Source organism: Siniperca chuatsi, linkage group LG6 (assembly GCF_020085105.1).
Source record: "Siniperca chuatsi isolate FFG_IHB_CAS linkage group LG6, ASM2008510v1, whole genome shotgun sequence".
Classification (NCBI taxonomy): domain Eukaryota; kingdom Metazoa; phylum Chordata; class Actinopteri; order Centrarchiformes; family Sinipercidae; genus Siniperca; species Siniperca chuatsi.
In genome coordinates this window covers 18,372,310-18,393,161 of record NC_058047.1, presented here as the reverse complement: position 1 = coordinate 18,393,161, position 20,852 = coordinate 18,372,310, and the positions used below count along the sequence as shown (strand labels likewise).

The following is a 20,852-nucleotide window of genomic DNA, read 5'->3' as shown; positions in this document are numbered from 1 at the left end:
GGATCATGCTGCTGAAAGAGCTGGAGGGCACATCATCATGATGGTGATGCATATCAATGGAAACATCGGCATTGGTTTATGGTCATGCCACCAGTGTAGAATCAAGAATTGTATCTTTTTCTTATTACATTCAGAACTACTGTAGTAAACGCCAATTCCCATCTTTTCCACCACATCCTCTGCTTTGCATCGATGTAGCATTTTCAACCAGAGACCATTCTCCTCTTGTCTGTGAGCGTACTCAGGACAGTAGTGTATGCTCACTGAAACAGACTGAACTGACTTAGGGCATGTGCTTAACATTAACTGCACAAGCCAATTAGAGATTGTTTAATTTTATTTCACAAAGCTAAACATAAGGCTAAAATAACAAATATGACATTTAGAGGCATTCCCTTATGGATTAGGATCATATTTGTGAAGCTCTTTCCTGCAGAATATCTGAATGAATCTGGGAATCTCTCCCAGTTTCTATGTATAATTCTGTAATTTGCTAAAAAAATAAATAAATAAGGGTCAATTTCTGTCTTTTGACTAGAGATTCTGAGTGCCCACTGAAATGAGCTTGTTACTGTTAGAAACAACCAGAAGGGGGCAGAGAAATCTGTTTAAAATGTATTCTTTGTACTGTCAAACTGAAGTCTCCATGCTGCTCCTTTCCCCTGGATATTACCTGTATGTTATTGTTGTTTTATTTGCATAATATCAAGTTTTAATCAGTAGATGCACAGTGCTAGATTGAATCTCATTTTAATGCATTTAATTTTACCGTTTGCAAATGTGCCGAAAGTCAAATACAGCTGCAAGACAGAGTTTGTACATGTAAGATTATCTACTTAACTCAAGTGAGCTTAACTAATAGACTTGGGGGTAAACATGGTGTTTGTCATGCAAACAGAGTTAACTGTTAATACACACAAATTACTCTAAAGTGCTACACACATGACTGGATGCAGCCAGAAAGTCGTGGCCTGGTATTGACTGCTGCTGGGGAAACATCCTGACTGCCTAGAGCAAAATAACTGTGGTCCGGACTCATGCTGGTGTTAAGTCATGCTAATTCTACACTCGCAGCAGGACTGGTAAAATCTCCCTGCTTTTGTTGGACAGGAAGTTTTGTTAGTTAGTTATATATTTTTTTAATCACCCACCAAGTGTGCTCAGTGTGGCTCCACCTTCCAGTGACTTGAAGGTGTTGACTAATATGTTTGGACCTTATTTAGAACCTGTTTGCTTTTTACTCAGCTTCCATGTAAATCTCTCTCATATATGGCAGGAAAGTGTACTCTGGGAAAGGTTAAGTTCCCAACATAGCTCAGTGTTTGTCCTGTGGGGAAACTGAAGTGCATGATGGGATGAGATCATGTAGAGCTCTCAAAAATGTGAGGATCTCAGAAATGGGGGCAGAGTCCTCAATTAAAGCCACGTATTGTAGTGCTTTTCAATCCCATGATTGTATGTTCTTGATTAAGTCCATGTTAGATCAGATAATGAGGTCGAGTGTAGTGACAGTCATTTGTTTCAAGCTTTGACTTTTTTTTCTCCTTCTTTTTCATTATTCCTCAGGGGTAATTTTGACCTGACAGAGCAGTTTGTGTCTGGTTGCTGTCAGGAACCTCTTCCTGGTCTGATTCTTAAAGTGTTTTGAGTCCTCTCTTACTCAAATGACATAACACGTTGGTTTGCAAGACAGGGAGAGAAAAATCAAGCAGACCGCTATAAGGTTTTTCTCTCTTGCTCTTTGCACGCCTGTGCATAAAGACTTCGAGCCTAGCGATGATCACACAGCCAGAGAGGAGCCAGACGAGGAAGTTAGGAGGAGGGACGAGTGCAGTGGCGTGGTGTGTGTGTGGGGGGGAATAATTTATACTGGATTCTCCGGACGCCTTCAGCGCTGTTAAATCGGAGGATCGCTCAAGTTCTGGTTTAGTACCCAAAGCAGTAATGCGCACAAAAAGGACGCGAGACCCCACTGCTGCCGCGCATCTGCTCTGAAGCGAGTTTTTAACACGCTGTCTTTTTAAGAAAGTCACTCACCTTTGCTGTCAATGTCAGCACAGGTAGTGAAGAGGATCCCGGAAGAACTCGTAGTGCAGGTTACCAGGTTGTTTGCATAGCCTTTTATTCCAAAGTGAGTGAGCGCCGATGGACTTGTTTACCACTTTCAAAAAGTAGTTATTCTTTCTTGAAGTTGCTTTAAAGTAAAGGGACGGAAAGAAGATGAAGGAGCTGAGGAAGAAGAAGCTGTACGTGGCGATGGACGTGCTGTGCGTTTTAGTTGGTAAGTTATGGACACTTAAATACAAAACTATACGTCAGTATAATCTACCTTTTATCTTGGAATTGCACTTCAGTGTTGTCATCAGGAAAAATATATGATCTTCGTGGTGTTGTCAGCGGTTTCCTGCCAGTCGCTGGGTTTGTTTGTGTGTTTTGCACCCATGACAGCAACTAATCTCTAATAATGGGAAAACAGCAATGCAATTTATGTACACGTGAGAATGAAACATTAATTATTAATCAAACGAAAGGTCCTTAGGACAACACAGAAGCTAGTTTATCCCAGTCTCTCTTTAAAAGGCAAATGAAGCAGCTGGATTTCATGAGTCCAGCACTGAAAGAGCAGCCTGTCAGTCGTTTGTTTATGCAGATCCCAACAACTGCAATCTTGTCCAGGCTGAAATGTGACATTGAATTGCACCATGGCGAAACACAAGAGGAAATATCATTATCATTCTTCTCACAGGGCTGCTGCCTGCTCCAACATACCCACCAAAAACTTCGCAGGACTTTACAGAGCCTCAGGAAGCTGAATGTTTGTTTATGGAAATTTGATATGCGTGTGTGTGCCCCGCTTATTCCTCATTTTCTTCAATATTTTGTCTGCCAGGAATCTTCTCAAGAATGTCCCCACTTCCCATACAGTGCATTTCTCAAGATATCCACATTGCTCCACAGACCATTGTTTTGCATTTAACTTCAGTTTGGAATCATTTTTCAAGGAACAATATCGCTTTTTTTCCCCGTTTCCATTGCTGTAGTAACTAGATCCCATCATTACAAGTTGTTCCGTCTTCCTCTGGGCAATGAACAAATGACACGTTGGAAAATGAATCATCAGTGACACTTATTGTGGTTACAGTTGTCAACATATATCTTTGCCATTCATCTTTAATGAATGGAACTGAATATAAAATTAAAATAATTTACAAATTAATATATTAATCCATCAATAAATGGGTCAAATTAAAAATGTGTTTATAAAAAATAACAATAAATACATCGTTTAAAAATAGGTTGATTAATGATTACCTAAATAAATAACAGAATTTGAAAATCAGAATGCTTTATAACCATTTACATGACATCTGTGGTCCTCCATCTTGATAATGTTGAGCTTCTGAATATAAATATGAGAACTCATCACCGCCACCCTCAGAAAAAGCTGTTTTCAGATGCAGCCTCAGAGATACTGTGTGTATGTGGAATGTACCACTGTGGTGGGATGTTGGTTTTCTGTATTAATGCCACAATCCCTTGACAGACGTGTGTTGCATAATTGTCTGGTGTTTAGCGGCGTGCTCATCCCTTGTTGTGTCTGTACTGGTGATAGTGGTGAGATTGGAGGGAGAACGGAGGCAGGGATGATGGCTTATGCATGTGCGGATCTGCTCTGCTGTGCATTTTCAGCTTCCCCCCCCTCTGGCTTTTCAGAGTGCTTAGGGGTATTTTTCCATCTGTGGGAACATCCACAGACTGCTGAACTTGATAAGCCTCGCCATTTCGCTGTCACAAGTCTGGGATTAACATCTCGGTTGGGTTGGTCGGTCAGGTCTGGGTAGCTGCATCCCACCCTTTTGCCTCTCCCTTCCATTTTGCCACCCACGTCACCCACCAAAATAATCATCAAGTCAACCCCAAGCTTATGTGAGGTTGCCCCAGCCATGTAATAACTACATGGTAGAGCTTGTAATTATGCTGCCCATTAGCCTATATGGAAACAGAGTTTTGAGTTGGGTTTTGTCTGCATTTTGGGACTATTTACATTTCTTATTGTAAACCAAAAAATCCACATGTGAATCTCCCAACGCTGAATGTTATCCTCTCTGATTAACAACTGCTATTTTCTTCTTTGGCTTTTCTACTCACTGCTCTTCAACTGAAGTCATTCACCTCTTACTCTTAATATAAATCTCCTGTTCCCCACTCTGGCAGCGTACATGTGTCTCTCTCCAACCATCTTTTGTTTTGAAATTCAAAGGCCAAATAAAAGCAGCAGATACAATGCTTTTATTTATTTATTTTTTGCCGTGCTCTCGCACTCTGCCCTGCCCAGGTCAAACTTAAAACCGATGTCGTATCATACCTGCCTCTATATTCATACAATGTCAAACACAATCACTGAACCTCTTAATGGAAAAATCTGATGCGAAATGGCTGCCTAGAGCCAAGGAGTGGTTTATGATTCCTTAGACACAAAGTCTATTGTATTATCTGTGAACTTTATAGTGAAGAAACCTGTCTGATGCATTATGAGGGACATTTGAGCTGTTTTTGCTTTTCAAATATCTGCCTTTCTTGAGTTGTTCTTGTTAATTGTAAGCTCTTGGCCTCCATCCTTCTTCTCCATTCTTTCTTCAGTGTATACCTCCCTTCCTCTCTCCCCCTCTGTCTCTTTAAGTCTACACTCAGCACAAATAGATGGTGGGCGTTGGCTGAGAGCACAGAGAGGAAAGACCGGGGTTTAACCTCTCCCTGCCCACAGCTTGTTATTCGTAGGTGCAGTACTGCAGGTGTAGTTTAGGAGTCAGAAGAGCAGCACAGCTCACATTGTGGCATGGCTCGGGTGCTGCTGTAGGTGATGGCAATGAGCTGTGAGTTGTGAGTAATGTGCTAGATACTCTAAGTAATGTGTGACTAAATGGCCTCGAGGCAAGGCATTGGTGCAACACATGCTCACACACACTATTGTTTTTCCATGTGTGCGCTCTTTTGTGCTGTAAAGTACGTTGTGACATAGCAGTTCTGTTAAGTCTATTAGGTCATTGATTATACACACACACAAATGTCTACTGTATGCAGAGGGAGCAGCTGAAGTTTAATTTTCCTGCAATGTGATTTTCTTTTTTATTTGCAGGACACAACAGTGCTAGAAAGATGACACAGGGTTATAGTATTTCAGCCGTTTGTTTTGTGTATATGACTCCTGTGAATTTTAGCTCACAACTAGCAGAGAGTCTACAGACAGATTGTTTATAGATTTTTCTCTCCAACTCACACATAAAGAATAAGGCAGTGGAGTTTCTGATTCTCCTCCAAAGGTTGAATAAAGCTTGAAATTGTTCTCATTATTTACTTTTATATCGGCATCTTGTTATTGACTGATAGATTACCTGATACAATAGAGTTTGCTCCCAAAGCCCCACAGCTGTAAAACTATCAAGGAGTTCCTACGTATTTCCTCGCATTATTTTCATTTTATTGCTTGTAAATATCCCCACGTTCTGTTCTTTGACCTCGCTGGATGTTGGTTAGAGTTTGTTGGTGAAGCCTTGGTGCTGCAGCGTCTCCAGGGAGCTGGGCCTCTCGTGCGGTTGTGTTGGGAAGACTGATTGTCCCGAGTTCTCAGAGAAAGGCAGTGAAGATGCTTGATGGGAATCGTTTTCCTCAGGAGAGCTCTGTCATGGAAACTGAAGCCCTTTAAACAAAGAGGTACATCCCTCTTAGAAATATGAGCCTAGTTTATTATTTTTTCTTCTTCTTATTGTTGTTTTTCTTAATAGTGGGTGTAGTTCAAGTCTTTTATCAGTCATATTCTAAAGTGGAGGAGGATCTTTTGTCGTGGTCGTTCTATTAAACAATCATTGCCACATTCCCCAAAAGTCAGCCCCAAACCCCAACCCCCAAAAGAATGAGCTGGCAGAAAATGTGGGAATTTGAGGGAGATGTTAGGCACTATTCGGAAATCAGGAAGTGTACCTTTGATATAATATAATTATAATAGTTATTATTGTTTTCAAAACATTACTGAGGATAAAATCGACAGCTTCTATCACCTTACGTTGTTTTGGATTTCTGGATTTTGAAATTTTCTTAATTGCTGTGCACAACAAAACAGTTCTCCCAGCCCAAATATAGCGTTTCAGTGTCTTTTAAAGGCAAATGATTAAAATGCTGGAGAAGTTCCTGCCAACATATAAAGTTAGAGAGAAAATATGTGCACAGAGAGTGAAGTCCGAGCGAGTGAGGACGAATAAGAAACACTGACTGCTGGAGAATGTGGTCCTAATTTGGAGAAACACTAACGAGATCACTGGCATTAGACAACAGATAAACATAGTCCCGTTTGCATACAGTAATTATACTGAAGAATCACTATATATTTGGCAATGATGTTTAAAAATGTAGCACACGACACAGCAACGCATTTAGTAAACTTTCAGAGAAGCTCAATACTCTTCAAGACAGTTCTACACTTTAACTCCCGCAGACCTTTTTATGGTTTAGGTTTAAACCTGTGTGGCTTACTTCTTCGATTTGATCTTTGATTGCCAGCCCAGATATAGCTGCCCTCCCACCACTCGTACGACCTCGTCTGCCACCCTGTCTCCTTCTGCCTTGCTTGGAGCTAAGCATGCGTAAATGACGTACGGAGAGAAACAGCAGGATTAAAAATAAAGAATGGGCAGCAGCAGCAGCAGGATTTGGTGTGACTGGTGAAGTTGGGCGTTCCTCATGTGAATTAGAATTCCAGAGGCCAACGGCGGCAGAGATTGTAGGCTCAGCACATACCTTCCACATTAGTCAGTCCAGCTTGGGGTGAGACGAAGGAGAGTTTAGTTGTTTTGTTATTGCAAGCCATCTTTTAAAGGTCTTTAACATCACCTATGTTGATACACTAAAGAGCTTTGGTGCTATAGGTTTCTTGCTGTCATTTCAACAAAACATGTTTGAATTGGAGGGAGGAAACAAAAAAAGAGCAGGAAAGAAAAACAAAAAGTGGAAACACTGACTGCAGCTAAAAGAAAAAAAGCCTGCCTCTGTCCCACAGTGGGAGGGGATGAGAGTTGGAGGCATAGTCAGATGGAGTAAATGACACAGGGATGAAAAATAAAGAAGCAAGGAATGGTGTTAATGCGAGGGGAGCTAGAGCTATCAACAGAAGGAAAAGATGGACTGGAAAGGGGGAGAGAATTACAGAGAGAAGAAACTCACTGAGTGACATTCATGCTGGAAAGGCAAGAAATGAGAGTAGAAGAAATTGGATGGAGGCACAGATTTTCCAGTTGTGACCAACAGGGCAGCCCTGGGGCATGAGAACACCCCTCTCGCAACACACACACTCACACACAGGCTTTACACGCCTTGAAAATATGCATAATGCAAACCCAGACTGTGTGTTTTTCAATTTGAGGAGAATAATTGTCCATCCACATGGTTTTGCAAGTGCAGCAGGTTATGTGAGAGAAACAAGGGCAAGTAAGTGTGAGGTACTCTCAAACCTTTGGAACAACTTCCAGATGATCGTGGCAGTTTGAGTCCAGGCATCAACCTTTCTTTAGTAGGACAGGCAGATAGAAATGTGAGAGAGGACAAAGACAGAAAAACTGAGGTAAAAACAACTAGACAGAGACAGGCAGAGAGAAGACGTGACAAGCCTTGAATCTCAGCCCCAGAGTGCGATTGTGGTCCACATGGTCCTGCGTAATTGCACATCTGCCAGCTAAATAAAGCACCATCCCGTTGAGGCCTCTATATTTACAACAGAAGGAGAAGTGTGTGGGAGGATGCTGCGATCAAGAGAATGACAGACAGCGGCAGAGAGAAGAATGAATGACTTTGTATGAGAGAGAAAAAAAACAGAATGGAGGATGTGAATCAGCAGTGGAGGAAGGAATGAAGGAAAGAGTGCAAATCTCTTCTTACACTGACATCTTTGTTTGTCTGTGGCATCAATTAGTGCTATAATCTTCCGTGATGCTCTTCTGACTGTTCTATACTCTTTAAATGAGAAGCCTTAAACCAAATGGAGCCAAAGCCTCTAAAACGGGCCTTCCTTGATCTGAGACAGGAAAGCTCGAGTCCTGCATCCTGTGACTTCAAACAGGCTCCCATTAGGGGCTCAGGCAGGAGATTTCTGACTGGCAGCTAAAGATTAGCTTTTCTGGCTACATTCCAAACTGGCAGTTTCCCTCCTCTCCATCCTTAGAAGCAGGTGTCTAGAAAGAAGGTTCTGCTGTATCCTAAAGAAGTACCTCAACCCCCCTTGACCTTCCCCATGTATATGTTCTTTTTGGTTTTCTTGACAGAAAAATCCACCATAGATGTCTGAGTTTAGCTCAAGCCAGAGACACTGCTTGGTCTTAAAGTGGAGGCAGCTCTGGAGCAGTGTCAATTTGGGTTGTGGTGTCCCGGAGACCTGTTTGGTCTGCCGATGAGTCTATTTTAGCCTGTGAGGTGAGGTGTGTGTGTGTGTGTGTGTGTGTGTGTGTGTGTGTGTGTGTGTGTGTGTGTGTGTGTGTGCGCTTTTCAAGAGAGTGGCTGGTTTGTTTCTTGCAGATATTATCCACAGAGGCACTGCTCATGAGACACATTTACAAACATCAAGATGTACCATTTGTTCTGCCCATGACGGCAGTCCAGACTCTTTACATCATTTTATTTTAGCGCTTTCATTTTCATCCAAACTTGTAATTTATGACCAACCAGTTAAAGTCAGGTGTCAGCTGAGTTAGTGCTTCATTTAGGAATACAGAAATGAAAAATTCATACTTTTTTTTTTTTTTTTTTTTTTTTACAAGTCAGGAGAGGGTTATTTAAGGCCAGGTGCCCTGACTTCACTCAGTCCATGAACTGTGTGCCAAACTGGCAAAATCCAAGTTTGGTTAAGAGGATTCAGTAAGCTTAAAAAACCTTTTAGCATATGGTTAAACAGATACAAATGATACTCGTGAATGTAATCATGTTGATGTACATGCAGAAGCTATTTAGCCTTTTTGTGAGCTTGTTAGGTGGAAGGAGGTAGTATATTTCATTAGCTGCTGGCACTTCTCTCTGAAGCTTTTCGCTTAATTTCTCTCCCGCTCCGCTGTGATTAATGGCCCCGCTCTGGCAAGTGTTAAAAGCTTCATAAAACAGTTTGACATTTACCATGTTGTATTAAGTAAATAAACATTCCCCCTGGCTTTGTCCAGGCCAATCTTACACAAATCTTTAAAACTTGCTATGCGGAAGTATCCGGTCAAACGTCTTTCCTTTGCTTTTGTTCGCAGCTCCAATTTGTTTTTAACATTCCACACTGCATAAAAAGTTGGTGTTGGCTGACGTAATATGTCGAGTGGAAACAGATTTCTTGTTACCGCAAATACGACAAATTTCAGTCGTGTCCATACTGAATATTGCCTGGGTCTTGACCTTCGAATCCAACCACTCCATCAAGTTGACTGATTCTTTTGATGGAAATGGAGTGTAACGAGTTGGCAATTCTGTCTGATATCAGGCTATACTGAATATATAAGGAGTCCGGAAATGTTTATAATAATATTTTTAAGATACTTCGCATCAGGGTGGCCATTGAAAGAAACTGTGCTGAGAATTCAGAATTTCCAAGGAATTCTTTTTCTTTGTTTTTTCACAGAGACTAAATATTTTTAAAACCAAGCAATTGCAGAGAGACATCCTTTATATAATATATCAGAACCTTGGAGTAGTAGTCACAATAATATCTTCTGTAACACACTGGTATGGCTCTGTTTCATTTAACAGCTATTTGTAAGCGATGGTGAGATGGAAAGGTAAACCAGAGGCAGTTCTTCTCTGTTTCTTGCCAGCTGGAAGCAGGATACAGATGCAGAAGCTGCCACCCAAAAGCTACATTAGTAAATCCATATCAGGGCGCTCCCCTGAGACAGGATGTTAGTTAAATACAAGAGTCCCTATATTGTTCTGTTGTGACAAACAGGATTTTGGTGGTGCGGAAAATATGTGGAAAAAGACTTAATACACCCGGTTTACATGGCTAGTACATGTATCAACCGGGATGCAGTAGGCGGTCGGTGTGTTGGTGCTAGTGGGAAGTTGCCATGCAAGCACAGGTGTCAACCAGCTGATGCTGCTCCCAAAGAGACGAGGGTGTAGACAAAGGGGGGAAGGTGGAATAGATGCTTTGGACAGGTGTCGGCTGCTGAAATTGCCTATAGGTATTAAAATTAGTTAAACATTTAAACGTTACCGCAGGTGACGGTATGTCAAATGTAAGAGCATTAGAGCTTTTTGTGTATGACTACCATGTTGAAGTCCATCGGTATCTCTGTTTTTTTCCTTCCGTTTGTCTAAACCCAGCTCCTCCAAGGTCGGGTTACCAGGAGTCCAATGTATGATGATGTGGTTATCCTATAGAGCACTATTGTTTATTCTCCTCTCAGCACAAAGCTTTTATTTTGCTCCTTCCCTTCTTTACTGAGCCAATAAGACTCTTTGTCTATATAGTGTCTGTGAGGAATGTGTGCAGTTGGCAGGTCGCATGTAACCTTGGATACATGCGATGTCAGACAAGAGCAAGACACATTACATGTCATTAGTTAATAGTGTCTATTGAAATGCAAGGAATAATAATAATAATAATAATAATAATAATAATAATAATAATATTAAAATTAATTAATTATTATTATTATTATTATTAATGTGCAGATGTGCATTACCAAGATGAACAAAAAAGTCTCTCAGTACCATTTAAGCAATTTATAGGGGTCATATTTTAACGAACTTGTCCAGATCAGATTAACGGTCTAGAATCAGAAATCAAAATCAGAATTCTGATTTAATTTGATCAACTTCAAACTTAGTCAGCATACATAAAACAGCTTGAAGATGAAAAGGTATCAAAAGAGTTTTTGTCGAATGATGTGGCTGTTAAGGAGCAGCGAGTTTGGATGTTTCGCCATGAAACAGGAAGTGGTTGTAACTTTACTGTACATGGTTCCATCTGAACCAGACTTCACATGTATGATAAGGGTCCCACCCTGAACACATCTATATGACAATATTTAGTTATTGTCATAGCGCCACCTACTGGCAACAGGAAGTCAGCCTTCTGTGACAAGCATCATCCGATTTTATGTCGAATTTATATGGTGTGAACTACACATGATATCCAGCAAGTGTTATTAGTTTGTGTTCTCTAGCGGCACATAGTGGCGGTGTGTGGAGATGCGATGGCCCAATCATCGCTGCTTGCAGCTTTAATTGTAAATTGTTGTTTATTGTGATTTGTTGTGAGCAGTTTCATGTAGGAACTATTTTCTTTCGACCGATAGTTCCTACATGAAACTGCTCACAACAAGGTCTGTGGATTATATTGAGTAACTGGGTCATGATTTCTGGAAAGAGACATTGCTGTTGAGTTTTTCAAAAAATGTTTTTGGTGCTTTGAGCACCACAAGCCGAGTGCCGTATAGTTCCATTATATTCAAAAAAGGCAGACATCTTTACGACCGATAACTCCAAAACTCTGCAACTCTCAAACCAAAACAATCTAGATGGATAAATAGCACTACAGAGCACAGGAAAAATATGTATTTTGGGCTGAACTGTCCTTTTAACATGTTATACATCCGTCTTCACATCTTTTTGAACTGCTCAGCCCACAGCTCTAGCATTCAATAAAAACATGCCATATGTTGTTTCTTTCGTCAATATTCATACATTTACAGTAGGATGTTGTTCCATATCCATCATGAGAGGGTTCAGGGTGGAATTGTGTTTCAGAGTGTTCACCTCAGCTGAATCCTGATCCACCATCCAGTTGTATATTTTCCTTTATTCTCAGTCTTCAGCATGTGGACTCTTGGTCTCTCATCAGTCAGCCTCGCTAGAAGACCTCCTGGAATTATGTCAGCTGCAGACATTTTTTTTTAAAGAATGGGAGGGGTGCGCTGCTCATTTACACAGGAATGTAATACTATTGGTGAGAGTGCTTTTCAAGTGTGTGCGGTGTTTTTTTTTACGTCTGTTTTTCTTGCATTTAGTATGTGGCTATATGGCATTTCCATAGTGGCCCCAAGACTGTCTGTCTGCCATATGGATAGTGGTAGTGGATATCGGGGTGGAGAGTACATTCCTCAGAGCTGCAACTTATAATTTATTTCATCTATCAATTAATTGTTTACGCTATATATATATTAAATGTCAAAACTAATGACAAATACCATCACAAGCTACCAGAGCCAATGTTTTAAAATGACTTCTGTGATTTTAAAACATTGTGCGACACTCAAAACACACAAAGTATTCAATTTGCAGTGACATAAAGTGGAAAAATGCAAGTAAAATGATAAATTTGCCATTTCTGCCTATCATTTAAGGTCAATCTCCTACAACTCCGCAACTACTAAAGTCTTATTCCGCCCAAAATCTTTTGAGTCCGAAACACTCACCATTGTAAGCTTTAAAAAGGGGTAGTTAGAGGTCACAGTATGCCAAAATCTGCCTTAAACACTCATTCAGTCTCTGCTAATTTAGAAGGACTTTGACTTCAAAGAGAGAGAGAGCAAAAGATAATGTACAAAATGTATTCATTGGCGTGTTTTATCAGTACAACTCTGTAAAGGACATATGTCTTAAAATTCAAAGTTGTTCTCGTTATACACACTTGTACATCTACAAAATGCAGGGAAGTAAGTGTGTGTGAATGTGCGTAAGAGAGAGAAAGAGAGGAAGAGGGTGAGTGTGTAATTGTGGGAGGGATGTTTCCGAACATCTCAAGGACATCATTCGTGCACCCAGGAGCCTTGAGCAGCTATATTTGGTCTTATTTTTGCTCAGAGCCACATCATTCAAAAGAGTTGCAGTTGTGTGTGTTGTGTCTGCAGTAATTTGTGTACAGTCTTGTAAGTGTTTATACACTCTTGTGTCTATTTGGTATGTCTGTGATGTGTGATTTTTACATATACCCACATGCCTGTGTATATAAATACTATTTTGCACTGTTTATTTTTGTAATTCCTTGCTGTGCATTTCTACCCTGACATTTAACTACTGAGTGTTTTTGTTTTTTCTCGTTGTGGGTTTTTTTTTCATCATGATTTTAGACCTTGAGGTCCAGAGGGAGAGAGAAAACTATTTAGCTATCCTTAGAGCAACATTTTCACTTCCCAGCTTTAGAAATGATGTAATGTCTGAAAACCTGCAGAAATCGAGAAAAATATGTTATTCAAAACATTTTTGCTCAAATATTGGTGTCCGTTAACTTGGATCAACCTTGCATATGGTCTGTATGCCCAGTTATAATCTTGGCAGTGACCAAGCATATCACTGACGAAAACCAATGCATTATCTCATTTCACCCAAAAAATATAGTAAATATTCTAACCTACCTCATCAGACTATTGTTCTTCTGGTTTGTTTTTCGCTACAGCGGCACTGCCATTCATCATTATGACCATTGTGTTCAAGCCGTATCAAAGAGGGGTTTACTGTGACGACCAGAGCATCATGTACCCCCTAAAACCAGACACCATCACCCACAGCATGCTGGCAGCTGTCACCATCTCCTGCACTGTCATCATTGTAAGTTTTACCCAGAGCATCATCTCCCCTCTCTTCTCACAGGGAGCTTTATTACCTCAGTATCACCTCAGTAAAGACAAAATTTTGCACATTTTTCATGAATTCATTTACTTAACAACATCCTGTGCCGTCTGCTCCATTACTAAATGGCCTTTAGAAATTGAGCAAAGTGTTGATGTATAAGGAGAAAAAGTAATTTCATTCTAATGATGCAAAAAAAAAATGGTAGAAAAATTGGAACAAAGCCTCAAAACTCTTTTCACTGTTCCCCCTCTTCCCTCAGATATCCTCTGGAGAAGCTTATCTGGTCTACAGCAAGAGGATTTACTCTAATTCTGACTTCAACCAGTATATAGCTGCACTCTACAAGGTAGTGGGCACCTTCTTGTTTGGCGCAGCTGTTAGCCAGTCGCTGACCGACCTTGCCAAGTTCACCATCGGCCGCCCGAGACCTAACTTCATGGCCGTATGTGCCCCCAAGGTCTGCATGGGATATGTGCAGGTGATCAACTGCACTGGCAAGCTTCAAGACGTCACAGAGTCCAGGTAGGAGAAGATCTCAGCATTATACTTGTATCATTATGATTAGAGAGGAAAATAAAAAATGAAATTGACACAAATTATCACATTTCTCTTCTCCAGATTATCCTTCTACTCTGGTCACTCCTCTTTTGGAATGTACTGCATGCTCTTCCTAGCGGTAAGTACAGCACATGAGACTAAATCCATCACTAAAACACAGTGTAAATATACATCGCTATATATAGTAAATATGGAAATATCTCCATGTGATCTCCATGCAAATATCTCAGTGTGAATCAGGGATAACAGTCCCCAGATGGGCTCATCTGAGAACAGAATTGTTGAGAAGGAGAAAAGGCTCATAGAGGCAGTTTGTGCCTGTGGACATAAAAGGACAAGGCAAGAGTTCAGAGGAAGACTGTGTATACTGAGAGAAACAATCTGGAGGCCTCTGCTGCCTTTTTCCCAGCAATGATGAAGGCAAAGCATGTGATGTGTTCTGTCTTCCAGGCCTATCCAGTTCATTACCCTTGGCCTCATCACTTTGTGTTAAAAGCCAGGCACCAGTGCTAGACAACAAGCTTTAAGAGGCCAAGCAAAGCAACATTGTTCAGTTCAAAAACAATTTGAAAGAAAAGACAGAATATCTCAAGCTAGTGTCCATTCCTATCAGTGGCTCAGTCCACACGCTCTGTTTTGCCAGGCAAATACTGCAAATGAATAGAGCTAAGCTGTGATATCCAGCCTGTGTCCTGCAGTGCTTAGTGCAGAGTGTGGCTATGTGACAGGGGGACTGTGGTGTGATGCCAATTTTTGCACCTTCAACAGCAGCCCAGCAGAAGCCCAAAGAAGTCTGTACTGTTGCCAGGTTCATAATTTTTTGGCATCTGCTGTTTTCCAGGAAAAAACAGGTTTCAGTCCATAGTGGACATAAATTAGATTCGTACTCAACACCTTTTTACAGTTAAATCCCTTCTGAGGCATACCAGCCACTGCTTTTGCATTAGAGAAACTCCAAATAAATTAACTTTTTTGTTTTTAGTGTTTGTAGTGAAATACCATCTACCCTAAAACCTGATAGTACAGCAAGCTATCTATTTAAGCAAATGCAGAACAAAAAATTGACTGCTGCATTACTTCACTGCTTTGTCAGCATATTAAATTACATTCATTTAACATTATGTCAATGACTAACCTTTATATGGTGTGATAACCTTTTAGGGAGCCAAAACCACTTACGACTTCTTTTTTCAGTGTAACAGGAAGTTGACGGTAACAACTGCGTAAACACACTGTCTCTCCTCCTGATCTCTCTCTCTTTTCTCCCCTCAAACCCCCCACAATCTACCACTCTCTGCTCTTCCTCCACTCTATTTCCCCCTCCAGCTTTACGTGCAGGCGAGACTGGTGGCTAAGTGGGCTAGGCTTCTCCGGCCCACCATCCAGTTTTTCCTGGTGGCCTTTGCGGTGTATGTGGGTTACACCCGAGTCTCTGATTACAAGCACCACTGGAGCGACGTGCTGGTGGGGCTGCTGCAGGGAGCGCTTGTTGCTATGCTCACTGTGAGTCTCCAAGACAACTTCTTTAAAGGGAAACTTTGCAAAATTTAAGAATTCCTACATAGTATTTTCATGATATAAGATGAAGTCATAACTTGATGTGATGTGATCTGGTATCAAGATGCTGAGCTGCTCATACAGTGAATGGAAGCCAATGTTTGTCAATTTACAGAAAGTTTGAGATTTTATACTGAAAATAGTATGATGTCATCAGATTGAACTCTTATCTTTAGAAATCATGCCCACACAGAACAACACAGAACACTTTTTGTTGACATTTCATTTTCTGTGAAGTAGGTCCAGCCTCCAACCTGATGACATCTTAACTTGGAGTCTTACTCCTGTGGTTTCTGGCTTTTAGGAAATGCAAACATGGGTGGGACTGTAAGATATAAGAATGATTTTTAATGGAAGTCTTTCTGTTAGTGATACTCCATTCAAAGCAGAATAGCCGCTGAAGAATCCATATTTCAGCTTTATTTCAGTCTCAGTTTCAGTAAAAATCCATATAGACAGGAACCACGAGGGGAGTGAAGTGTGACAGCAGAAAAGTGTGACTTGATACAAATCCACACACTCACACTGGCAGGTTCTCAGGCAATAAGTCCATTCTCCTCACTTTATCCAGCTGGGCTTCTTTATTGTTTGGCCAGTTCCCTGTTTTGAGTGAACCACTGTCAGCACTGCCTTGTGGAAATTCTGGAGTGGTATAGTGTGTGTGTGTGTGTGTGTGTGTGTGTGTGTGTGTGTGTGATTAATTGGGAAGTAAGCCCGTGCCGTTGGCCTTCACAGTGCTCTGTGCAGTTAGAGACCCTCCTGGGCCTAGTGTTTTATGACCTACAGGGTTTGTGCCTGCTCTCTGTGTGTTCCTCTCAGATGTGTGTAAGTGTGAATGTCACTTAACAGCTGTGCACAGACCTGTCCAGACATATGTAATCACAGTTTCCAGCCCAGCCCTTACGTCCTCTGTTTCCCTTGCATGCCTATACTCCAATCTCTGTGGGAAAAATACTCCCTGAGTGACCAAAGCTAACCCTCTTCCCTGTCCTTTTCCCTCCTCTCCTCTGCAGGTGCACTTTGTGTCAGACTTCTTTAAGAAGCGTCCTCCACGTTGCACTAGGCCAGACACAGCTGATAGCGAAGAGCCGGAGAGGAAACCCAGCCTGCAGATTGCAGAGTCCGAGCACAGCAACCATTACAACTATCACCACAATCCAGGCCCTGTGTGATAGGGGCTGATGCTGGGGAACAAAGGCTGCAGCCTGCAGACCCCAAACCTGTGTGATAGGGTCCAACTCTGGGCCTTTAACCTTGATTGTGCAGTCAACAGCATTTAGTTCAGGGAATAACCTGGGTCATCTGCAGCCATGCCTCTGTAGGCTGCCCGCTGCAGACTCCTGATGCTTTGTGAGAAGTCCTATGAGTATCTATATGAATTCTACAACCAACCCTTTGTATATCTGTTTGAAAGGAGTTAAGCTAGGGATCTGGTCTGTAGCTTGCAGCCTCCAAGCCCCAAGCTCCCTCCCTCTGTGTCAACCACTCAGACCCCACCTACTCCCCAACCACTGGACTGACTGAGGGGCTGCATCCCATCTCCAGGTGCCTGAGCCCCCTCTCAAAGACTCCATGATGACCTCCTTTTCTCCTGTAAGAGAGAGAGGACCATATTGTTTTTAAGACATCATTGTTGATGTTGAAGCATATGTGCTTAAAGCTGCATTAAGCGAAAGACTCCAAAACCACAGCAACAAAGCTATGACATGGCTATGATACACTAAGAGCTTGTGGCTAATGTGTTAGCAAACAAGTTACACACAGCAGAAATAGAGGAACATGGGCATCCCAGTGAGAGTCCTCTCCTGCCAACTGACAAATGTAAGTCTTATATCCACTCCTCTTTATGCCCCCACCTCCTGAGAAATATATGCTCTCTTTGGCTTGATACATGCTCCACTTTCTATACATGTCACTTTTTAATTAGGCTTACTGTTTTGCAGTGAGCGTACATTCTGTTTCTCAGGCTGTGTTTGGAAACAGCTGCCCACAGTTTTATATAATGGTCCAGGAGTACTTTGATTTAATGTTAATATCAAATATATCGCTTAATGGAGCTTTAACATGTGTTGTGTTTAACTTGTGTGTTTTTAATTTTCGTATGTAGAGAACCAAATGTGTTGGCAGTGATGAAAAAATGTAAGAATAAGAGGAAGAAAGACAAGAATGTTTGTAAATGTTGGTAAAGGCACAGTTTGTTGATTAGCTTCACTTTAATGCACCTTAAACTGGCTACACACTAGAAGAGTGTTGCAGATCATAACAAATTATTGGAATGGCAACCAATTCACAGTGGATGAGTTACTTTTCTCCATGTATCATGTCATCCTGTTTGTAAAAAGGCTCACAAACTAAAAATGTCAGCTGCAGGCCACCCCAAAGCTGTTTTGAAAGGAGATGTATATCGACTTGCCAAGCTAAGAGCAACATTCAGAGGTTATCCTATGATCTGAAATAAGCTGACGAAATGTTTCTGCCAGCTCTCGTAACTGCCACACAAACAGGTCTGGGTATCTACTCTGACAAACTATATGATGTTTGTGAAGTGACTACACAGGCTTGTCGTGCCTGGTGATTCACACTACTTTGATCAGCTCTGATTCACTAGTACCATTGGATTTTAACTCCTAGCAGTTATTCTTAGTGGCAACTCTAAATGTCTTGTTGTATCACTGCCCAAGTGTGTCCAGATAAGTGTCTGACTTGTTAAATAATCTCGCCAATGTTAACTAGTCTGAATCTGAATTAAGGAGAGGACATAAACTGAGTCTTAAACTTTAAAGATCCAGTGTGTAGGATTAAGTGGCATCTAGCGCTGAAATTGCAGTTTGCAACCATTTGAATACCGCTTGCATCAGCCTCCCCTTCCAAGTGTGTAGAAGAAACTCCAGTGGCCAAGAAACTCCGGTGGCCACTAAACTCGCGAAAAACATGAACGGCTCTATCTAGAGCCAGTATTTGGTTTGTCCATTCTGGGCTACTGGCGAAACGTGGCGGTGCAACATGGTGGCCTCCGTGGAAAGGGACCCGCTCCCTATGTAGATAAAAACGGCTTATTCTAAGGTAATTAAAACACAACGATTCTTATTTTCAGGTGATTATACACTAATTAAAACATACTTATAACTATTATATTCCATTTCTGCCAATAGCTCCTCCTAAATGTTACACACTGGACCTTTAAAGTCAGCTCAACAGTAGTGATGCTTTTCTAAAATGTATACATTTAATTGTGGAGTTTGTGAATGATGTTTCCCCTGTGTGAAATGGACTGCAGAGGTAGAAATCATTGATGCAGATAGCTTTAATTTCTGTTGGACTTTATTTGTCATACCACTACTATACTGCCAATCAAATATTAAGAAATTTGGCCTCTATCTTGTTTTCTTTTCTATTTTACTGTGGGTTTTTTTGTCTCTTAAATAATAATGATCAAAGAAGGATGAGACAACCATTTTGAAAATGGTGTTTAATTTATTTTAAATACAAGAAGTTCTTAATTTAGTCTTACAAGGTTGGAAATGCCAGCGCTGTTAAGGTTTTTGTGCAATCAACCCTGCTTGCCACTATGAGCCACAAATATTGTATATACTAATGCTATGAGACACGTTTCATGTTGCATGAAGGATGTATATATATGCTTGTATGTTTTTATTTCACATGTAGGTACATTTTAATTTCACCTGTACAGTGTGCTTTGGCCCATGCCTTCTCAGACTGGTGGCTGTTGGAGTTGCCACACAAACTGATCCAATTCCAGGTCCAAACATAAGCCAGATGCCTTGGCAGGGCTTTTAAAGGGCTGTTATGATAAAGGGTTACATACCCAACTGTGTTTTTGAAGCTAGTTACACTGTTCCCACTTCAAAGATTCGTCTGTGTTCCTTTTCCCCTTCCTGTGTTGATAGATGGGGTTAATTTGTGAATAAGGTCTCCTATACAGTTCTTGTACAGCATGCAGATGCCTGGAGGACTGACAACAGATCAGACAGACCACAAACCTGATAGGGGGGAGACAGGAAGACAGAGAGAATCTCACCTGGTAGTGATTGTGAAGCCCTGAAGCTGAGCAGGGACTGTAGAAAGACGGGGTACTTTAGGGTGTGGGATGTGGGGTATCCCGTGGTGAACCTCGGTCCCTGGGGTCTTCTACACATTTAAAACACAGAATTACAACAAGAAACAGCTGGAACTGGTTGTGGTGAAGTGCTGTGTGAGCCCCCTCCCCTGCTCCCTACATCTAAATCATCTGTGTATTACTACAGCCAAACTAATAGCCTAAATGAGGATGAGGATGTAGAAACGTCATGGTATTTGATTTCCTTCCAGCTTTATGAAAACCAAGGTTCGCAGCTAGTGATGTGGCACTATGTGTTATTATGCTTTATTGAATTAGTGCCTTGGCACTGGTTGGCCAATCTCCTGTTTATATGTCAACTTGTAGGAATGATTCATGTTGTTTGATTTTTGTATATAGATTATATCTATAGGCTCTAAACCAGAGAATTTTAAATAAAGATATAATCCACATTCACTTTGTTTTGTTTTATTTCATGTCACTGATGTTATGATGGAATTACACTGAGCTTTCTAAATTGTTGATGCAAAGATTTGAAGCATAATGTATTTCATGTCTACAGTATGATGGTGATGTGTCCCACAGAAAGGAATAATTGAAATGAAATATGATAAGCTACGTTATTGCAGCATCAAGATTTCAAAATGTTCTTGATGTTATCTTGATTGCAAGCAGTTATTCATTGAAATGATGCATAATAAAAATTCTTCAGCCCACAAGTCAGAAGGTCAACATACTTGAAATTGGTGTTGTAACAAGGCGTGGAGAGCAGCATTGGTTTCATTTGGTGTTTGTTCTCTGAAGTTTATTTTATAGTGACTCCTCTAGGATGACATCTGCTCAAGCATCTGCTCTCAGAAACCTGATAAGAGGTCGGTTTGCCCAAATAAACACATTTTCTCACTTACCTCTATTTAGCCATGCAAAAAGTTTTGGTTTTATCAGCCCAGGTTGTGAGATAGAAGATACTTGCATCCACCCCAGTACGATGAAGGTAAATTAAATTCTGTTTGTGGTGCTAAAAGGTTTTTTAAAAAAACTACATTTAGAAATGTTTGTCTTTCCA

The 20,852-nt window shown here is 41.0% G+C and overlaps 1 protein-coding gene across 1 annotated transcript; it reads left to right on the top strand.

Annotated features, from left to right (window-relative positions):
* Positions 1–1,416: 1,416 nt before the first annotated feature.
* Positions 1,417–20,238, top strand: plpp2b (phospholipid phosphatase 2b). The gene is made up of 6 exons (XM_044198766.1): positions 1,417–2,281; positions 13,418–13,569; positions 13,853–14,115; positions 14,212–14,269; positions 15,478–15,654; positions 16,722–20,238. The coding sequence occupies exons 1-6, from the start codon at positions 2,221–2,223 to the stop codon at positions 16,878–16,880; spliced, it is 870 nt and encodes a 289-aa protein (XP_044054701.1). The 5' UTR covers positions 1,417–2,220; the 3' UTR covers positions 16,881–20,238.
* Positions 20,239–20,852: the final 614 nt, after the last annotated feature.